Source organism: Pleurodeles waltl, chromosome 4_1, assembly GCF_031143425.1.
Source record: "Pleurodeles waltl isolate 20211129_DDA chromosome 4_1, aPleWal1.hap1.20221129, whole genome shotgun sequence".
Taxonomy (NCBI): domain Eukaryota; kingdom Metazoa; phylum Chordata; class Amphibia; order Caudata; family Salamandridae; genus Pleurodeles; species Pleurodeles waltl.
This window is the reverse complement of record NC_090442.1, coordinates 159,163,189-159,182,520: the sequence shown is the minus strand read 5'-3', so window position 1 is coordinate 159,182,520 and position 19,332 is coordinate 159,163,189. Positions and strand designations below refer to the sequence as shown.

The 19,332-nt window shown below is 43.8% G+C and overlaps 1 protein-coding gene across 1 annotated transcript in view; it reads left to right on the top strand.

Annotated features, from left to right (window-relative positions):
• The first annotated feature begins 8,829 nt into the window (after positions 1-8,829).
• Positions 8,830-19,332, top strand: part of MTPN (myotrophin) — a 237,953-nt gene continuing 227,450 nt past the window's right edge. Inside the window, exon 1 of the mRNA XM_069227959.1 lies at positions 8,830-9,270. Within this exon, the coding sequence (XP_069084060.1) occupies positions 9,199-9,270 (72 nt within the window). The 5' untranslated portion in view covers positions 8,830-9,198. The remainder of the gene's footprint in view (positions 9,271-19,332) is intronic.

Genomic DNA, 19,332 nt, shown 5'->3' with positions numbered 1-19,332 from the left:
TTTTGTAAATGAATACAGCGCCATGAATGTTTTTACCCACCAATCATTGTAGTTAAAGGGGCAGACTTGAGAATTGATTTCATTTTACTGTCTTCCATCTTTGCTGCTAGGGTGGGGGAACAGTCGGTTTATAATCTTGTGAGTGATCATCTCCCCCAAACCCCTGCAATTAGTATTACTAGTTGTCAGGTTCAGGTGAGTAGCTCCAGGAGAATCACTGGTTTTACCTCTAACAAAGGTAAGGGCACCTGCATCAAATGGAAGATTGTTAATCCTGGAAACGTTACATCCCAGCTAGTTAAATGTAATCATGCTTTGTTTGAGATCTGTCTAGATACAGAGGCCAACACAGACAGTATCAAAAATGCTTTCACCAACCTCTCAGAAGCAGTGTTGCAGGCATAACATAGGGTGCCCCATGTGGGCTCTGGGAGGCTTATGGGGTGGTTTGACGTACCATGTTCAAAATATCACAAAGAGTTGATGGTCTCACTCCAGTCAGCCCAGGTCTGCTGTTGAGGTTGCATGCTGCAGAAAGCTATATAAAAGGGTGATCTCCGCAAGGTAAGATATTCTCAAACTCCAAGCCTGAGAGGTGTTCTAGGAAGCATCACTTAGGAATGACCAGAAAGCTTTCTGGTCTACTAACAATCACCTATTTCTTACAGAAAATGATGCTCACTTGATCAACTCTGGCCATGAATGAGCTGCTTTCTTTGGGGGGATGGGCTTCCTCCAGTAGTGACGAGTCAGGTAATGACAGTGTCTCCTATGCTCTTGCAGAAAGGTGCTTCCACCCAAAGTACTGCCCCTCACTCGAAGAGGTGATTATAGCCATCAAGGCCAGTCCAGGCTGTAAAGCCCCTGGCCCGGATGAGGTCCCCCTGGACTTATTTAAGAGCAATCTGGAACTGTGGGACCCTCTTGTTGCCAACATCCTCAAAGCAGTGAGCACTTATTCCATGATTTCCTTCTGGTATGCCTCTCTCATTGTCCCGATCTTCAAGAAGGGCAATCGGGAGGACCCCGGCTGCTATCCCCCCATTTCCCTCTTGGACTCCACAGTGAAGGTCCTTGGACGCATCCTGTTATTCCATCTCGAGATCTGGGCAGAGGAGAGTGGCGCTCTAACTGATATCCAGTACGGGTTCAGGAGAGGGATTGGGACAGAGGATCAGTGCATTAATTTGTCTCTGTTCCTGGGGAAGTATACTGATGCCAAGCCTGGCGCTCTGTACCTGGGTTTCATGAATTTGTCAAGCACGTTTGATCATGTTTCTCATTCAAAACTGTGGGGCATCATGGAAAGCCTGGGCAAGGGTAGATCAATGATCAACATCATTACGGAATTTTATTGCAATTCCAGTGCTTGGGTTAAGTGTGAAGTTGTCTGAATCATTTAGGGTCACAGAGGCATAAGGCAAGGATGTGTCCTTGCACTGTTCTTATTCTCCCTTTATATAAATAACCTGTGGAGGGACTTAGTATTATGATGTAGGGACATGCCCCAAATTGGAAAGGGCCCCATACTAGCCCTACTGTATGCAGATGGTGCTGTCATCATGAGTCGTACACCAATAGCTCTGCAGCGTCTACTAAACACCTTCACCTCCTTTATGGAGGGGCTAGACATGAAGATTAATATTAGCAAATCTTTTGTAATATCCTGTGATCATAGGTCGGGCCGTTAACCTTCGGGTAACCCCTGTTAAACATGTAACTAATTTTAACTATCTGGGGGTAGCCTTCAACTGTAGGGGATCATGGTCTCCACAGATAATAGAACAAATCAGCTTGCAAGGAGTATCAATGAAGACTTCTCCTTTGCCGCCAAGTTGGGCAAAATATTACTCACCCACATATTGGCTATTTACGGTGCCAAATGTCTGGCCACCTATGGCGCAGAGGTGTGGGGCTCCCACGCGTTTATGCCACTACAGATCACTGAAAATAAATGTACACGCCGTCTCCTGGGCTTACCACCATCCACCTCCTCATTTATTACACATGGGGAACTAGGGCTTACATACCTTGAAGATGTTTTAAGGACCCATCCATTGTTACTGAGGCGCACGATCTGGGTGAATGAAGCCCTCTCCTTAGACAAATTGCTAATCAAGGGTTGCTTGTCTCTTTCACGGTCCCTAGATATGCTCTGGCTGAGTGGTGTTAGGGACTTGACAGCTGCCCCGGGTAGGAGGACCTTAGTTGAAGAAGAGCCTTTGAGATCCCTGCCCACAATAAAAAAAGATACTGAGGGGTACATGTAATATGTTCAATCAATCAATCAATCATTGGATTTATAAAGCGCACTACGTACCCGTGAGGGTTTCAAGGCGCTGGGGGGGGGGGGGTGCTGTTGTTACTGGTCGAAGAGCCAGGTCTTGAGGAGTCTTCTGAAGGTGAGTAGGTCTTGAGTCTGTCGCAGGTTGGTGGGGAGGGTGTTCCAGATTTTGGCGGCAAGGTATGAGAAGGATCTGCCGCCGGAGATCTTTCTTCGGATGCAGGGGACGACGGCGAGGGCGAGGTTAGTGGAGCGGAGCTGACGGTGTAGAAGCTGAGTCTGTTGTTTAGGTAGGCTGGTCCGGTGTCGTGGAGCGCTTTGTGAGCGTGGGTAAGAAGCTTGAAGGTGATCCTTTTGTCCACGGGGAGCCAGTGAAGGTTTCTCAGGTGGTGGGAGATGTGGCTGTGGCGGGGTACATCGAGGATCAGCCGGGCGGAGGCGTTTTGGATGCGTTGGAGGCAAAGTAGGTCTTTTGCTGGGATGCCTGTATAGAGTGCGTTGCCATAGTCCAGCCTGCTGCTGACGAGGGCCTGTGTCACTGTTCTTCTTGTTTCTGTCGGGATCCACTTGTAGATTCTGCGGAGCATGCTGAGTGTTTTGTAGCAGGAGGAGAAAACTGCGTTGACCTGTTTAGACAAGGTGAGGGATGAGTCGAGGATGAAGCCCAGGTTGCGAGCGTGGTCGGACGGTGTCGGTAGTGTTCCTAGTGCGGTGGGCCACCAGGAGTCGTCCCAGGCGGAGGGGGTGGGTCCGAGGATGAGGACCTCCGTCTTGTCTGAGTTCAGTTTCAGACGGCTGTTTCTCATCCATTCGGCGATGGATTTCGTTCCCTCGTGGAGGTTGGTTTTGGCAACCTCCTTCAGGGAGGAGGAGAGATGGACCAGAGTGTCTGCACTTCCCTCTGTGATCCATTACTTGCACCTTGATCCCTCCAGGTGCATGCAACCTTTCTATCATATGACACACAGCACTATAAGCACTTTATTTTTCTTAGGTTTCGCCGTAACATTTTTTACAGGCTAGTCATCGTCCTTCAGTGCAATAACTGGTTGTGCAACATATTGCCTTGTCCACGTTATCAGTGTTATCAGTGCATAGTACTTTAAATGTAATTTTTTTTATTCACGTTTTATTCTGCTCACAGATGTATGGTTCTTAAACCTTTTTTAATCAGGTAATCTTTGTATCGTTGCACAGAAGCCTTGCATTTTTTTAAATCTCTGGGATCAGAGGAGATTGTTTTTACGGTTTACTTTTTTTGGTGCTCAAAACAAGAAAATTACACGGGCAGCTCTGCGGCCACAGGCTAATTTTAATCTTGTTTAGTGGCACTGGTTGTACAAATTTTGATTGTAGAGCTGCTTTTTAATCTATGTTTTGTTAACATCTTACGGCATATTTTTTATCCTTTTATCATTACATTTGGAACTGCGCCCTAGGTATTTTATTTTGCATGCACTATGACTCTACTAAGGGGGGGGTTGTTTGTTATTGCTGTTTTATTCTGTAATGCTATGCATTTGCATACTTTTATGTCTATTCTATAAGTCCAAATAAAGCTGCTTTGATAACTCTGCTCAGGGTAATTGGCAAACATGGGCAGTGCAAATGTATGTAAAAAAGGATGGCTAACTTTTCTGAACAATCTTCGGAACAGTTTGTTGACCAAGTCCTGACAAACTACGATGTTGTGTTTGCTGCACTGCCATTGTGTATCTCTGCACATTAAAAACAGTATCTGGGATAGTAGCCTGCAAAAGAAAGATGCCATATCCACTACCAAACGACTTTTAATTGATATTAAAAAGAGATGGCATGACTTGTGCATGAATGTGTGTGAAGATTGTAGGAAGGCAACGGAGCATGCTAAAGGAACATGTGGCGCCAATTCCTTACTGCCTAACCTTACTAATGATGAATTGCAAGTGTTAGAGAATATAAACCCTGCTAGTTTGGAAACACTAGATAAAATGTATATCAACCTAGAATGTACATAAAATGAACAGCCAGGTAAACCTTTTCTCCTTTTGTTAAAATAACTTTCAGTCCAAAGTGAAATTTCCACTAAGTGGGAGAAATCTTGTGAAGATTCGATACATTTTCCATAAAAATAAAAATCCCGAAATTACCTGATTAATCCACGTGGAGTGATTAACCACATGGAACAACTCGAACAACGAGAACGCAAGAGGCTGATGTATGCAGTGGTTATGTTTTTTGCACATTTTTCTTTAGCACAAAATGCATCCTGTCACCCAAAATGGGTACAAGAATACATTTTGTGCAAAAATATTTGCCAAATGCCAGTCTTGCATTTTCCGCAATTACGCATAGTTTCATGTAATTTGTCATTAATTTCACATTATGCACATTTCACGCACCACTAGCTAACTTTAAACATTTCAAAATCTTTTACTTCATGAACTTTCTTGTTATTTGATTTTTTCATTTTTTTACAGCACAATATATAAAATGTAGATCCACAAAGCTGGTCCTATGTGAGCAATTTTGACAAACATGTAAATGTTGTGATAAAATCCACGGGTAACAAAGATATAACTGGTTTCCCCAGCTTAAATGACCCCAATCCTTGTCAGTGAAGTAAAATAAAGTTAACTCCAGCATCTTCCTGGAGGAAAATGTCTCCACAAATAGCACAAGAAGACTGTCGGTAACAGGCTCAAAATTTGCTTCATAATAATGCCCAGAAAAATGACACCCCATATCCAATGTACCAGACCAGTGAAGAGTGCGCACACACACAAATTTGACTCTGGCTTTGAAGGCGTCTTCCCCCATTAGAAATGGGGTCTCCAGTTGGCAGTTGGCAGTTGGTTTGCACCCTGCCCAAGCAGGGACCCTCACTCTAGTAAGGATAAGGAAGATACTCGCTCAGATAACCCCTGCTCACCCCCTTGGTAACTTGGCACGAGCAGTCAGGCTTATCTCAGAAGCAATGTGCAAAGAATTTGCACTAACACAGTGAAAACACTACAAAAGGGCACCATACCAGTTTTAGAAAAAAAAGGCTAACACTTATTTATTTAAAACAAGACCAAATACGATAAAATCCAACATACAGTAATAAAAATATGAATTCTGCAAGATTTACTCAAAAATCCAGTTCCTTTAAGTCAATAGCTCCACCTGAGGCTATCACGGCGTCGTGAGCAACAAAATCAACAGTTCAGGCCAGCCGCGGCATTGCAGGCCAGCTACGGTGTCGGGAAGACCTGCAAACAGTACCTTGAATTTGTAGGGCGTCGTGATTCTCGCGGTGAGCTCCGGAGAGCGGCGTCGCTGACGTTGCGGTGTCGGTTCCAGAGTCGGTGCAGGAGTCGTCGGGCCCTTGAAGTGACACACCTTGCGGATCGAACTCCGGGCTGATGAAGTCAGGTGCGCCGGCTTTGATGGCATCGGGGCTGCGGTGCGAAGCGGGACGATGCGATGTGCGGTGCCCACAGGTCACAGTGCAGGCAGCGGCTTGGTGACGGCGTCTAGCGGTGCGGGTGAGACCAGGGCTGCAGTGTGAAGCGGGGCAGTGCAACGTGCAGTGTCCACAGGTCACGCTGCAGGTAGTGTCGTTGTTGTTGCAGAAGCGCTGTCATCGGTAGGCCCAAGCCAGCGGTGCGGGACAGGATGGTGCTTCGTGGCCTTAACGAGAGGTCTCCACAGGCCACAGTGCAGGCAGGGATGCCTGGTGACGACACTGGAGTCAATGGTGCTGGTGTCGGTGGACAGGGGCTGCGGTGTGGGACGGTGCTTCGTGCTCCTCACGAGCGGTGTCCACAGGCCAGGGTGCAGGCAGCGGCACCGGTGTCAGCAGGAGCAGCGTCGTCGGGGAGGCCCAGGCTGCGGTGTGAGCAAGCGATGCCAGAGTGCGAGGCCCACAGGTCGCGGTGCGAACAGCGGCTCAGTGAAGTCGTCTGATGACGGTGTCGGTGAGACCAGAATCATGGTGCAAGTCGGTGCAATGCGACTCTGTGCGGCGTCAGCAGGTCATGGAGCAGGCCAGTTACTTCGTTGTCAGTGTTGCAGTGGTTTTTCTTCTTGTACTGCACAGAACACATAGTTCCCAGTGCTGCGGTCGAGGAAACCGAATACTTTGGTGTCCCTGAGACTTCCAACAGGAGGGAAGCTCTACTCCAAGCCCTTGGAGAACTTTCTCAAGCAGGACACACAGCAAAGTTCACCCTTTGCACTCTTTTAAGGCAGAAGCAGCAACTGCAGGCGAGTCCAGCAAAGCAACACAGCAAAAGGACAGTACTCCTCCTCCAGCTCTTCTCCTTGGCAGAGGTTTCTCTTGATTCCAGAAAAATTCTAAAAGTCTGATGTTTTGGGTCTTCTTCTTATACCCTGTTCTGCCTTTGAAGTTGGCAAACTTCAAAGCAAAGTCTCAAGTATTTGAAAGATCCTTCCTTGTCCAGGCCAGGCCCCAGACACACACCAGGAGGTAGGAGACTGCATTGTGTGAGAGCAGGCACAGTCCTTTCAGGTGTGAATGACCACTCCTCCTACCCCTCTAGCTCAGATGACTCATCAGGATATGCAGGCTACACCCTAGCCCCGTCCCCTTTTGTGTCACTGTCTAAAGAGGTGCAAAACAGCCTAACTGTCAAACTGACCCAGACAGACAATCCACAAACAGGCAGAGTCATGAAATGGTTTAAACAAGAAAATGCCTACTTTCTAAAAGTGGCATTTTCAAACAGACAATTTAAAAAACAACTTCACTAAAAGATGTATTTTTAAATTGTGAGTTCAGAGTCCCTAAACTCCACATTTGTATCTGCTCTCAAAAGGAATCTCTGCTTTAAAGATATTTAAAGGCAGCCCCCATGTTAACCTATGAGAGGGATAGGCATTGCAATAGTGAAAAACAAATTTGACAGTATTTCACTGTTAGGACGTGTAAACCACACCAGTATATGTCCTACCTTAAACATACACTGCACCCTGCCCATGGGGCTACCTAGGGCCTACCTTAGGGGTGCCTTACATGTATAAAAATTGAAGATTTAGGCCTGGTAAGTGGGTACACTTGCCAAGTCGAATTGGCTGTTTAAAACTGTACACACAGACACTGCAGTGGCAGGTCTGAGCCATGGTTACAGGGCTACTAATGTGGGTTGCACAACCAGTGCTGCTGGCCCACTAGTAGCATTTGATTTACAGGCCCTGGGCACCTCTAGTGCACTTTACTAGGGACTTACAGGTAAATCAAATATGCCAATCATGGATAAACCAATCAACAGTACAATTTACAGAGAGCGCATATGCACTTTAGCACTGTTTCATTAGTGGTAAAGTGCCCAGGGTCCTAAAGCCAACAAAAACTTGTCAGAAAAATAAGGAGGAAGGATGCAAAAAGACTGGGGATGACCCCGCAAAAAGGACCAGGTGCAACACAACACCCCACCAGCCTAAAGCCAGGGGAGACCAATCAATACCTTGATGGACTTCCCTGATTGGGGAGATAGAACAGGGACCCTGGCCCACAACAGCAGGGGCATGTTCCAGTTCTACGTCTTCCTGACTCCAGTTGGATCACTCTGTCCATGCTCTCAGGGCCCACTAAGCTAACCCATGGGGAACCCTTCTCCTCTCCTGCGGATACCATCTGTGCAGCACCTAACCTTACTTTGCTCACAGATATATTCCAGGGGGCAGATAGTAACACCATGGCCAACACAGTGGTGTTGCCCACTCTACCCCCGGGGTGTGAGTCCTGCCCCCGAGGGGCAACTCTGTCCACCAGGACTGCAAGCCAAAGTGGCCACTGACAGCTGTCAGGCATAAAAACCAGGCCCCAGGCCTTTCAATGTTCTCCCACCACTGTGTCTGTGGAGAGTGGGTGGCAGTAGCCCCAGGTGCCTGGCACCCTTTGACCACTCTCCCTTCCATCGGGTCAGGGATGACAGCCTGACACTGGTTCTCTCCTCTGGGGCTCTGTACTCTTCCTCTAGGAGCAGCACCCCCAGAGTCTAGAATGGTCAGGCTGCTTGTGGAAGCAGACCTGCACAATCCTCCCACCAGTGCAGGTATGTTAACCTGCAACTGGTCTTCCAACCTGGGGTCTGCACCTTCAGGTTGGACCATGGCCTGGAGCGAGGTTTCCCTTCCCCTGCCCTTCCTTCTGGGGTCCTGCACCCCCTCCAACACTAGAAGTACCCCCCTCCCCCATAGAGAGCATATGCACTGTAGCACTGTTGTAGCAGTGGTAAAGTGCCCAGAGTCCTAAAGCCAACACAAACTTGTCAGAAAAATTACAAGGAAGGAGGCAAAAAGACTGGGGATGACCCTGCAAAAAAGGGCCAGGTACAACACCCCCTATTACTATAAGTTTCTCCACAACTACCTCGCTAAACAAACAAAAAAAGTTCTGGGCTGGCTGGGCCCCTGATGTGATAGCAGAGGATTTTGTTGAGGATATACATAAACTGTATTAAGAAAAGCTACATAAAACTAGAAAGCTAAGACACACGCATTTAAACTTTACAGCTGTATTAAAAAGGGAGACACGTCAGAGGAAATTGAAACGATAGAAAAGCTATTAGACGGAGAAAGAGTAAGGTCTGTACCCTGCACCTTCTCTGCAAGGAGAATCAGCAATAAAACCGCGGAAACCATATCCTGATGAAGATAGCTGACAAAACGGTACGGGGGGCGCGACCAGAGTGATGGGCATTTACTCACACCAGCCTGTACTTCCGCTGTTTTACTGGCCACACCCACTCGTTGCGAGGACGCCCCGGCGAGAAGTAAGGAACAGGAAGCAGCAGCTGTGCCCTGTCGTTTGAGCCGGAAGCGGAAGTGCGGTCTGCCTGTCGATTCCACCCGGTGTGGCTAGAAGCCGTCTCTGGAAGTGCTCGGGTTTCTAACGGAACATAAGTGTTTTATCACTCTCGTTTGTCATGGGAGACAAGGAGCTTATCTGGGCCCTCAAGAACGGCGATCTGGACGCCGTCAAAGAGCAGATGAACGCGGTGAGCCCGCCGGGAGTGGGTGGACTCTGTTGGGCGTGGATAGTGTAATAATTGAGGGTATTAAGTAGGTGCGAAAACAGGTACAATGATAAATGGAGTTGAAACAGCGGGGTGTTTGGACGGATTGTGACCCGGACTGGGAGAATGGGGCGTGGTGGCTGCGTTGAAGGCTGAAAGGTGACTTTTTGAATGGAAACTGGAACAGTCGGATGCTTTTCCGGCCGAGGCTGTCAAGAGGGAACTATACAGGCGTAAAATAACTTGAGTATGTGCTGGGCGATTAAGAAGCATTAGTGCTGCTCAGTTTAATTGTACGCATCTTAGCAGCGGCGCTCTTAACAGTGGTGGTCAACGGTTGGTCAAGATGAGTATTTCGTTAGTGAGCACGTACGACCTCAAGTTCACGAACACCAAGTCTTGTTTCCGCTTGAGGCCTTATGACTCTTTCTCACTCGTGTGGGGCTTTATCATCACTTTTCCAGGTTTGCAACCTTTTTCCGTGTCTTAATTATCCTCTCTCACTTTCGTTTTTTGTCTTTCTTTTGCTGTCCGCCAAAGCTTAATAATAAAGCAGTTAACTTTCCTGCCAGTAAACGAGTGCCTATGCACACCGCCTGCAGCCACCGGCACAGATTAAGGGCCTAGTAAGGGAGGTGGGTAATTGGCCGATAGACATTGGTGGGGACAGATGAGGGTTTCTTTTATTGGCGATGGAGACTGAGTGACCCGTGTTCAAGATGGTTCATGTGTTGATGCCATCTGTGAGGGCAGAAAGTCACGCAGCGGTGTTGTGTGCATGTTGTCTGAAGAGGTGGCTGGGATGTTGTTCTGTTATGTTGATGCTTTGAAATTCTATGCATTTGAAAGGGTGTGTGCTTGTCATGGCAAACAAGTGCTTAATGGTGTGGATGGGGGAAATGAGAATAATGGTGTGGATGGGGGAAATGAGAATAATGGCTAGAAAATAGGTTGCGCATACAAGTTATTCTCTTTTGGATGGTTAATTCGCCGAAACCAAAAGTTAAAGTGGAGTTATACACATGAGAAAAGGTAGTAAGATTTTATCTTGTGTTGGAAAAAACATAGAAATCTACTGCAAAAGCACTAATATTTAAAAATCGTAAAACCATGAAAAATCGGCAGTTATATGTAAATTACATAAGTAAAGTGGCACCGATACAGGTTTCAGATATTATTGGTGATGTAACGTGTGAGGCCATAGGCAGTGCATTACAGCGATGCAATTTGCACTTATGTCTTTCACGTGTAACTGGCAAATTTCCCTGGTTTTGTTTTGTGAACAGTAATGCATTTTCAGTTAATGTCTATGGTGTTTTTAATGTAAGTTAAAATCCCACCTTTCTCATATATAACTCCACTTTAATCTTAGTTTTTGTTTGTCTGTGAATTTCTACTGTTTGTTTTAATGTACAGTAATATCTTCTTACGATACATTTCCTGCCAGGCACTCACTGCCTTTGGCGACAGATCCACAACCTACATACTTGTTTTTCCTTTATTGTCTGATTTTATTATTTTTTTTCCCTATGGAAATTAGTTACGGTAGTTTTTTTTTTTTTGTTTTTTTTTTTTCCTCACCCAGCTGGATGGATCACCCTGAAGCATTTCAGGAAGGAGCTGAGGTGAATGAACATTATTTTTTCGGTCTGGGGTGGGGATGGGTCCTTGGAGAGTCTCCATCGCTTCTCAAGTAGAAGACAGTTGGGCTTGGTGGTTCTGAGCTTCGGAGTGTACCAGCTGGCTTGTCCTGATGTTCTGTTGGCTCTTGCCGTTTTCAGAGGGGAGATTTTGTTGGCGCATTTGCTGATCCAGGTGGTAAAGTTGTGGGTGGCCTGGTTGAGGTTGGCTGGCTGGCGTGTCGGGTGGTGTGGTGCTGAGAGAATGCACCCAATGGCATCCGGCGTTTGGGGACCAGGGGCTCATCTGCAGAGTAGCAACACCCTTGCTAATAAACTTGGATTGCGCACTGCCAGTTTTGGAGTACATGTTTCTCCGTTTGACCAGCAGACTTGTTTGTGGAAATATATATGTAGCGTTGCTGACAAATTTCGCAGATTACACCGAGGTAGAACTTCTGGGCGTTTTACTGGATTTATGGACTTTATTTAATATGTTATATATTTGTTTTTAGTCGTTTGGCACAAATACATTGTTTTCTTAAACTATATTATGGTGGTGCCTGCAGCAAGCTGTAACACCTGTCAACAATTTAAGTAGTAATCCTTAAAACACGCAAGAGCAGTTGCAATTAACCCATTTGTTGAGCAGTACAAAGTCTTTAGGAAAGTCAAAACTCATTGTTAGTGGGCTGCACAGTAAATGGGGGATTTGTAATTGGAGTGCTGCTTCCTTGATTTAAGGATCAGTGCTGAAATGTATATATTCCTAAAAGATGATTCCCCGTGACGATTGGCGAAGCCGTCATGCCCTTGCTCATGGAAGCACCACTGACTGTAGTTGTTAAAAGGTACACATTGTAGCCATCAGCCAGGCATTTACTTGTTATAGCTTAGACGGATATTCATTCCTCTTCAAGCACCAACAGCGATTCTGCTGATTGAGCATCTGAGTAGGATTCTGGTGATGCTGTAGATTGGGGTCCACCAGTTTCTCAAAAACAAGAAAAAGGTAGAGGCTGGTGACTTTCATTCTTGCACTAAATCATATTTAACACAACATTTACTTGTTTATACGGAATCAAGGTATATGTTACATAGAAGTTCATCCTGGACAGGTAATTAAAGACTTATTTTATGCTGGTTATATCCAAGGCCACTGAAAGCACGTGATTGTGCAGCAGTTTTGCATAGTTATGAGTTTTCCGCATATCTCATCACCTGCACAATCTGCAGATTTTAACAAAAAAAATTGTAGCTCAACCAGTTGTAAAGTTACCAAACGCAGCAATATGTGTTTCTGCGTTGTGGAAGGCTCTTTGCAAAGGTTGAATGGTCAACTTTGTTTTACTTATTGTTATATTTTGGGTTTTAACTGGTTTAATTGAGGTGCAACCTATGTCTATATAGTGTTCACAAATGTAAACAAGCATTTGCAATGCAATGGGTCTCATATTTGCTCGAGTTAGTTATTAGATTTGTAAACTCCTAATCGGACTTTTCTTGTCACATAAACTGAAAATTAAAAGAAAAACCGTTGGCATAAGCAAGGCAATTCACAGCGCCACGGATGCCATGAGCATCAGCGTGAAGAGACAGACAGAAGGAAAAAGAAGTTCACTTGCAGACAAACGTATGGGCAAAAGAGCAATTAGCTGTGTAACAGGGACGATGGCCTAGGCGGTAACAAAAGCTCCTCAAGGTGGGATAAACGCAAACCACGTACCAATGTCATCAAAGGATTTTCGAAAAGGAAGCCCACAAGCGAGTGATAGTGGTGGGTGTGGTTAAAAGCCCAGATGCATACCAAGACATCGAGCATAGCTGCCCGCAAGGATCACTTGTGGGCAGCTGTGCTCGACCCAAAAAGCACTGGCAAAGTCAATAGTCCTACCCTTAAAGATGCAGCATTAGAGCTATTAGTTTTAATGAACAGCTATCGTGGATATATATATATATATATATATATATATATATATATATATATATATATATATTTTTTTTTTAAATAAACATTCGAAGATGGCTGCCATGCTTGTGTACACCTTCTGATCTCCAGAATGATGGCGGTGATGGAGAGATGAGACAAATTGTAAACAGATGGGCTATTTGCAGATGTCTGCTGAATGTGGCGCTCCAGAGATGTGGAATTGCTATCACCAGACGCCCCGGACATATTGTTTGAGGTCAAGGGCAATAAGTTTTCATATTTATTTTGTCCTTTGGACGAGTAGGCCCAACCCCCTGCAGCACAAACCCTTTGGCTGCCAGTTTACACAGAAGAAAACTGCCTGCAGTTGAGGTAATGTGTGCCCATATGCTAATGCTGTTCGAACTTGTATTTATGGTTCGTTATTGAAAATCCTTCATTATTAGGGTGAGCACTGTAAATAAACGTTTTAAGGTCACAGTGCACTGCTGACTGTGGATCCAGTTTAAAAGAAAAATAGTACACACGTTTGCAGAAGCTTGTAGCAAGAGTCGTGATTTTTTGCTTTCAAAATTAAATGTTCAGAAAAAATGCAAGTAGGAAAAATAAATGTTTTGCTACTATGAAATTTTAGGTGCTATTTTCTGAAGTCATTTAGTAAAATGTTTTGATGCATGCTAGTATTTCCCAAAAATATTTCTAATGGAAAATCAGTGTAACCATTTTCAACAAGATTATAGTAAGCATGACCATAAACAAGCACTGGCAAAGCCAATCGAGCTGACATATTTGTGAGTCTTTTGGTTTCGTCAGTTCATGTCTTGTTTTTACATGGCTTTTGTAACACTTTATAGTTGGGGGAGCTGTCAACCCTCACCATTGTAACAAACACTGATTAAAAAAAGGTTTTGTTCTCAAAAAGCACACATTGCCACCAGTGGCATAACAAAGGCCCTGCAGCCCCCTCTGCAAAGCACCTACCATGAGTGAGTCTGGAGGGGGGCCCCCCCTCCACCTTCTTTGCAGAGGGCCCCCTCCATGTTCTTTGCAGTTTCGTTACACCACTGATTGCCGCAGAAGTTCCTGGCACTGACTTTGTATGCCAATATGCTCCTTGTGGAAGAGAAGAATGCGAGCATTCACAATAAAGCCAGCTGATAGAGAGAGAAATAGAAGTTTCATAAAAACAAAATGCCTTTAACACCAGGCCTAATTAGGGACACAATTCTTTAAAAAAAAAAAGTGTCACTTAAGTGCCCCCATGGTATAGGTCTTTGAATTAGTGGTGTTCATGAATGCATAAGAACTTACCAGGAAATTGTACTCCTAGAAAATATTTAACTGTATTTTAGCTCGAGCAAATATGCATGTGTAGATTTGCTTGTGAAAATTTATTGAGCACTTATAAGTTCCCTTTCCCTCCAACCACTTTTTTTCCCCACCCTGGAGGAACCTCTAATTCTGCCATTGTCAGGAGTAAAATTCCAATCTTTCTCGTTATGGGGAAAAGATTAGAGAAGAGCTTGTGAAAATCCTTAAAACATGCATGTTGGTAGGTGTACAGGCTCAAAGGCATTTCAGCCCTGGAACTACTCCTGCTTCCTCCACACAGATCACAACAGACACAAACGGATTTTTTATGGCTGCACTATAACTAAACAACATTACTGACACTCAAATGTACTTACATTCAGTAGCTTCACCTTTCGTAGTCTTGCAGTGCTTTGTGGACATTGTGATTTTATTTTCACTGTTTGTTACTTCAGATGTTTTGGTCATTGCTGATCTGGTAAAATGGGGTGCCATGAGAAAGTAGACTGAACTGTGTTCCTGACTAGAAGGTGGAGATATATGAACTGGTTGACATGCTGAGGTTGTGAAGAATGGTATGTTGTTTGAGAGGTAATGGTGTAAATGGAGTACTGTGTATTTTCCGTACAGTCCAGGTACCCTATTCTTCCCTTTTTACATTCTCATAAAAGGGGTGTGGAAAGGGGTGGTGGTATACTGACGAGTTTAAAAGTGGATTGAACTTTGAACTCACTAAACTATAAATGTAGCTGTGGGTGTTAAGGCACTCCTCTGTTAACTAACATGTATAGGATAATTTTTATTTGATGAATATCACACATTTTAATCAAAATATATGAAATGCCCATGAGCAGGATTGTGCATTCTACAGGTGTTTAAATTCGAACTGTTCAACTCCATAGTTCATTCTTCTCATGTCAAAAAATGAGTACCATTCTAACTGATTATATATTTTTACTGCTTTAGATAATCTCCCACAGTTGTAGCAATTGATGTGTGTAAAATGTATTCAACCTTTGTCATCATGCCTATACAACATATATCTCATTTAGTTTGCCGCAAGATGGACCGCATGCCTGTGCCTTGTGGCCATTCATATTGTGTGCAGATCACTACCTGGTGCAAGGCTGTCATGCCTAAAGGGCTAAAGGGGCACCCTACCTACATTGACAAAAGTACCAAGCTTCTTTTGACCATGCACAATTTAGTATGCATTGAAATGTGTTCCTCTGACCTGTTGGGTTTATTCTCCAAAGGAGTCACTGTTTCTGAGAAAAATGAAAGGTTAGCTGCTGAGAAGTAGAGATATATGCTGTGAATGGTATGGTAAATGATTGACTCGGAGCTGCAGAAGTCCTTAACATTCAGAAAGCAGAGCTCGAGGTATATTTGAGACTGTATCCATGTGAGAAGTAAGATCTACATTAAAATTGTGTAAATGTGCAGTGGATGCCCCCATTATATTCTTCATTCTGCCTGAAATTTAAGACCCCGCATGTGCCTCAACTTCCAAGCTACCTTCCTTTAATACGGCATGGTGTCTGTGTTTTTCACTTGCGGTAAAAAATAGAACTTCATCTCTTGTGATAATGTAAGCAAAGCAGCTCTCGCAGTGTGGGAGCGGCGGTTTATGCCTTTGTGTTTCCAGTTTTGCATTCGACAGTCTCCTTCTTCTAGAAGACACCTATGAACATTTCTTCTTTCCAGATTGAGCTCAGTGTAAGTTCATTTGACAGAACAAATAGTTGATTGAGGGCCATAATTAACAGCTCAATGATGTGGGTGGCACAGCTGTTTGGCTTCTCATTAAAAATAAGTATGATGCTGCATGTAGCACAGGCATTGGTGCATGTTACCCTGACCATTGTTTGTGCATAGAATGTATTGGAATGTATGGCAGTAGTTACAGGCCTAAAATGTAGACTTGTTAAGTGTTAATGTGATTCTTGCAAAACGTGGGTCTCTTGGCTTTTAAAAAATGTGCTTAGTTGGAGACTATTTCTGTAGTTCATGTTAACACACCAGAGAAGGGACTTTTCCACTTGGCAGTGGCCAGCTGCAGTGGCAGTTTATCAATAATAAAAGGCCTTGCCCAGTTCCATATCAGATCGGAGGAACTGACAAGATACAACAGCTATAACTTATTTGCCTTTTTCTGAAATACAAACAAAAGTATTGTTCATTGGACTTGAAGGAAAAGTTGCGCATGAGGAGACCCCTCATTACTCCATTGACTGCCATATAAAGAAAAACTCTGTTGTGAAATACTAATGTGTGTGTACTGATTTTCGGGTTTCGATTATGAATATTATCATTATTTCTACAGCACATGGCTACCCTGACAGGGTTTTCCAACACTACAGTATGGAACCCAGAGGCACATCGAAAAGGCTACTCCCGTTGCCAGAGTTAAAACAACCATGTTTTTAGCTTCTTGTGGAAGACCGGTAGAGAATGACAACCTCTCAGATTAGGGAATTCCACGACTTCGCGACTAAAAAGAAAAGGCCTCGTCCTCCTTGCCGGGATCTCCTAATTGTAGGAATTGCAGCAAGATCAAGGTTAGAATGCAAAGACCGGCTGCTTATATATGGTGACACCAGAGATCTGCGATAGATGTGACTAGTTAGAAAGACATTTATGCTCATAGCATAGTGTTTTAAATTGAACGCATCGTTCAGTTGGTAGCCAGTGAAGTTTGCAGAGTAGACCAGCAATGTGATAGAACTCATTTAAGGAAATTGAACATGCTTATTTTAACTTAAAATTGTTTCTCTAGATGTCCATAACCAAGACAGTCTAGTTTTTTTGCAGTACAAAGTGCCTTCAGTGTTTTCAAAATCCCATTGTTCAAAGTAATCATTTTGATCGATGTTTGTTTGGGCATCACTTTTTCTGTGGACTTTTCCAACAGCACCAAGATAATACATTATTAATGCCGATACTTCCATTTGGATTCATAATTATAATAGTAGCCAACATTTGCTCCTGTTGCATACAGCAGATGTAATTTTCACAAGAAATCCAACACTGTAACCTTTTAGGTCTGCCCACCAATTCATGTTTTCCATAATATACATATGCACATGGGCTTTGGGATAACCTTCTCCAACTCTCTGCATCCATTTGTCTGTTCAACTGTCATTTACCTTTTGCTCCTGCTCATTACAGCAGACCGCCACTGGCTGTCTTGTACTATGAGTAACTGCGTTTTGCCTAGTGACATGAACACAATCTGAAAAGGAGTGCAATTCAGTGTAGGGCTTGTATGCCTGGGTGCTTAGAATACTCCTTTATTTCTATATATTTCTTCATTTCCTTTGCGTATGTGTACAAAAAATGCATTGGAAAAAGATCATATTACACTTGCTAAAACCAAAACCTCTAGCTTTGCCAATAAGTTCAGTGTACAGCTTGTTTCTAGGTGAAAAACATAGAAAATGACATGACCTGCACAAAGGATGAGGACGTGTATCTCTATTAAATCTGTATCAGTAGTTTTGGAGAGTCAAGTGACTCATGATACCTGCTTCTCTTGTGCTAACCTGGTCTTCTAGACTACCAGCAAGAAATAAACTGTTGCAACTCATGAGTATTTTGATCCCTACCCTGTTAGTGTTTTGCACATGGCAGAAATCATTTATGCCATTCCGTGAGTGCTTTTTCTGCTACCTTTCTTCCTCATGGTCTAGGGTTCCATATACAGCAAGTGCCGTTACCTGGGGATGCGATGGAAGCATATTGTTCTAATTCTAATTCTGATTTTTTTTTTTTTTTTTGCATAGCAGTAATACTAGTGTTAACAATTCTCTTAATGTTTACTTTGTTGAACAGTTTTCTGTTTGCTAGATTGCAAGCTTTTTAATACAGGCAGTAAGTGTTTGCTTTGTTGGATTGCTATCTGGTGAATGCTCAGGAAGAAGTGCATCCTCATTGAAAAGTTCTATTCAGCTGTGTTTTGCCACCTTGGAATGAATGGGCCTTGATGAGACGGATGTAACTCAGTTGCTTATACTTTATATTATCTGGCCATGAAATTGTCTGTGTGGAAAGTGGAAGATGTGGTATTGCTTGTGAGCCGCTGCTGTTTTAGACTTCTTTTAGGCAATGTGGCATGCTAACTTGAGCATGTCAGTGAAGGCAGTGTGCCAGTGTCTGAGAACGTTATGAATGAGCTTGTCTAGCTCCTCCAAACCCAGGGTGGTTGATTAAACTGCAGGGCTCGTTTTTCCATTTGGCATCTGTGTTCAAACCTAGGACACTTGTGTTTAAAATTATTGCCACGTTGACTAACATATTTAATGCCTAGATTGTAGTATGTTATTGATAAGAAAACTCAGTTACAAGAGAACAACATATACTAGCATTTGCAATGCTGTGGTTCTCACATTTGCTCGAATTAGAGCTATTGGCGCTGTAAGTTCCTAACTGGACTTTTCTTGCCACATAAACGGAAAATGAAAAGTGAAACAGTTGACGTAAGCGAGACAATTCAAAATGCCATGGCCACCATGAGCATCAGCTCAAAGGAGAGACACAAAAGGAAAAAGAAGTCCACTTAAAGTCAAACATTTCGTCAATCGTTCAATTATCCATGTGACAGGGTCAGTCTGCAAGGCGGTAACACCACCTCCCCAAGGAGGGACAAACGTAAAGCATTTAACAGTGATAACAGAGGATTTTTGAAAGGCAACCCCACAAATGAGTGAAAATGATGGGCAAGAGGTGGGCATGGTTAAAAGCCCACAATCCTCGCAACCGGTCAAAGCGCTTGTGCGCTCGACCTAAAAACGGATTGTGTGACATGCCAATTTTTACAAAGACAGCACCACCAAAACGGAAGCAGTGTGGATGGTAGGCATCTGCAAAATAAACAAGCATTTGCAATGCAATAGGTCTTGTATTTGCGTGACTTAGAGATTGAGTTAGAGCCATTAGTGTTGTAAATGCATAACTGGACTTTTCTTGCCACATAAAGTGGTCACTCCAGCCACATAATTCGAACCCCTTTGACACATAATTCCAGTTGACCTGCTTGTAACTGAAGCACTTCAGTGTCTTGCCCCGATGACCTTAAACATTTCTTAGGTTTTATTTTTTTAGTATAGTGTTCTTTTAATTTATTTTTAATGTGGGTAATGTGTGAGGGACAGTTGCTGACATTTTCCGAGAAATGCTGTCCAT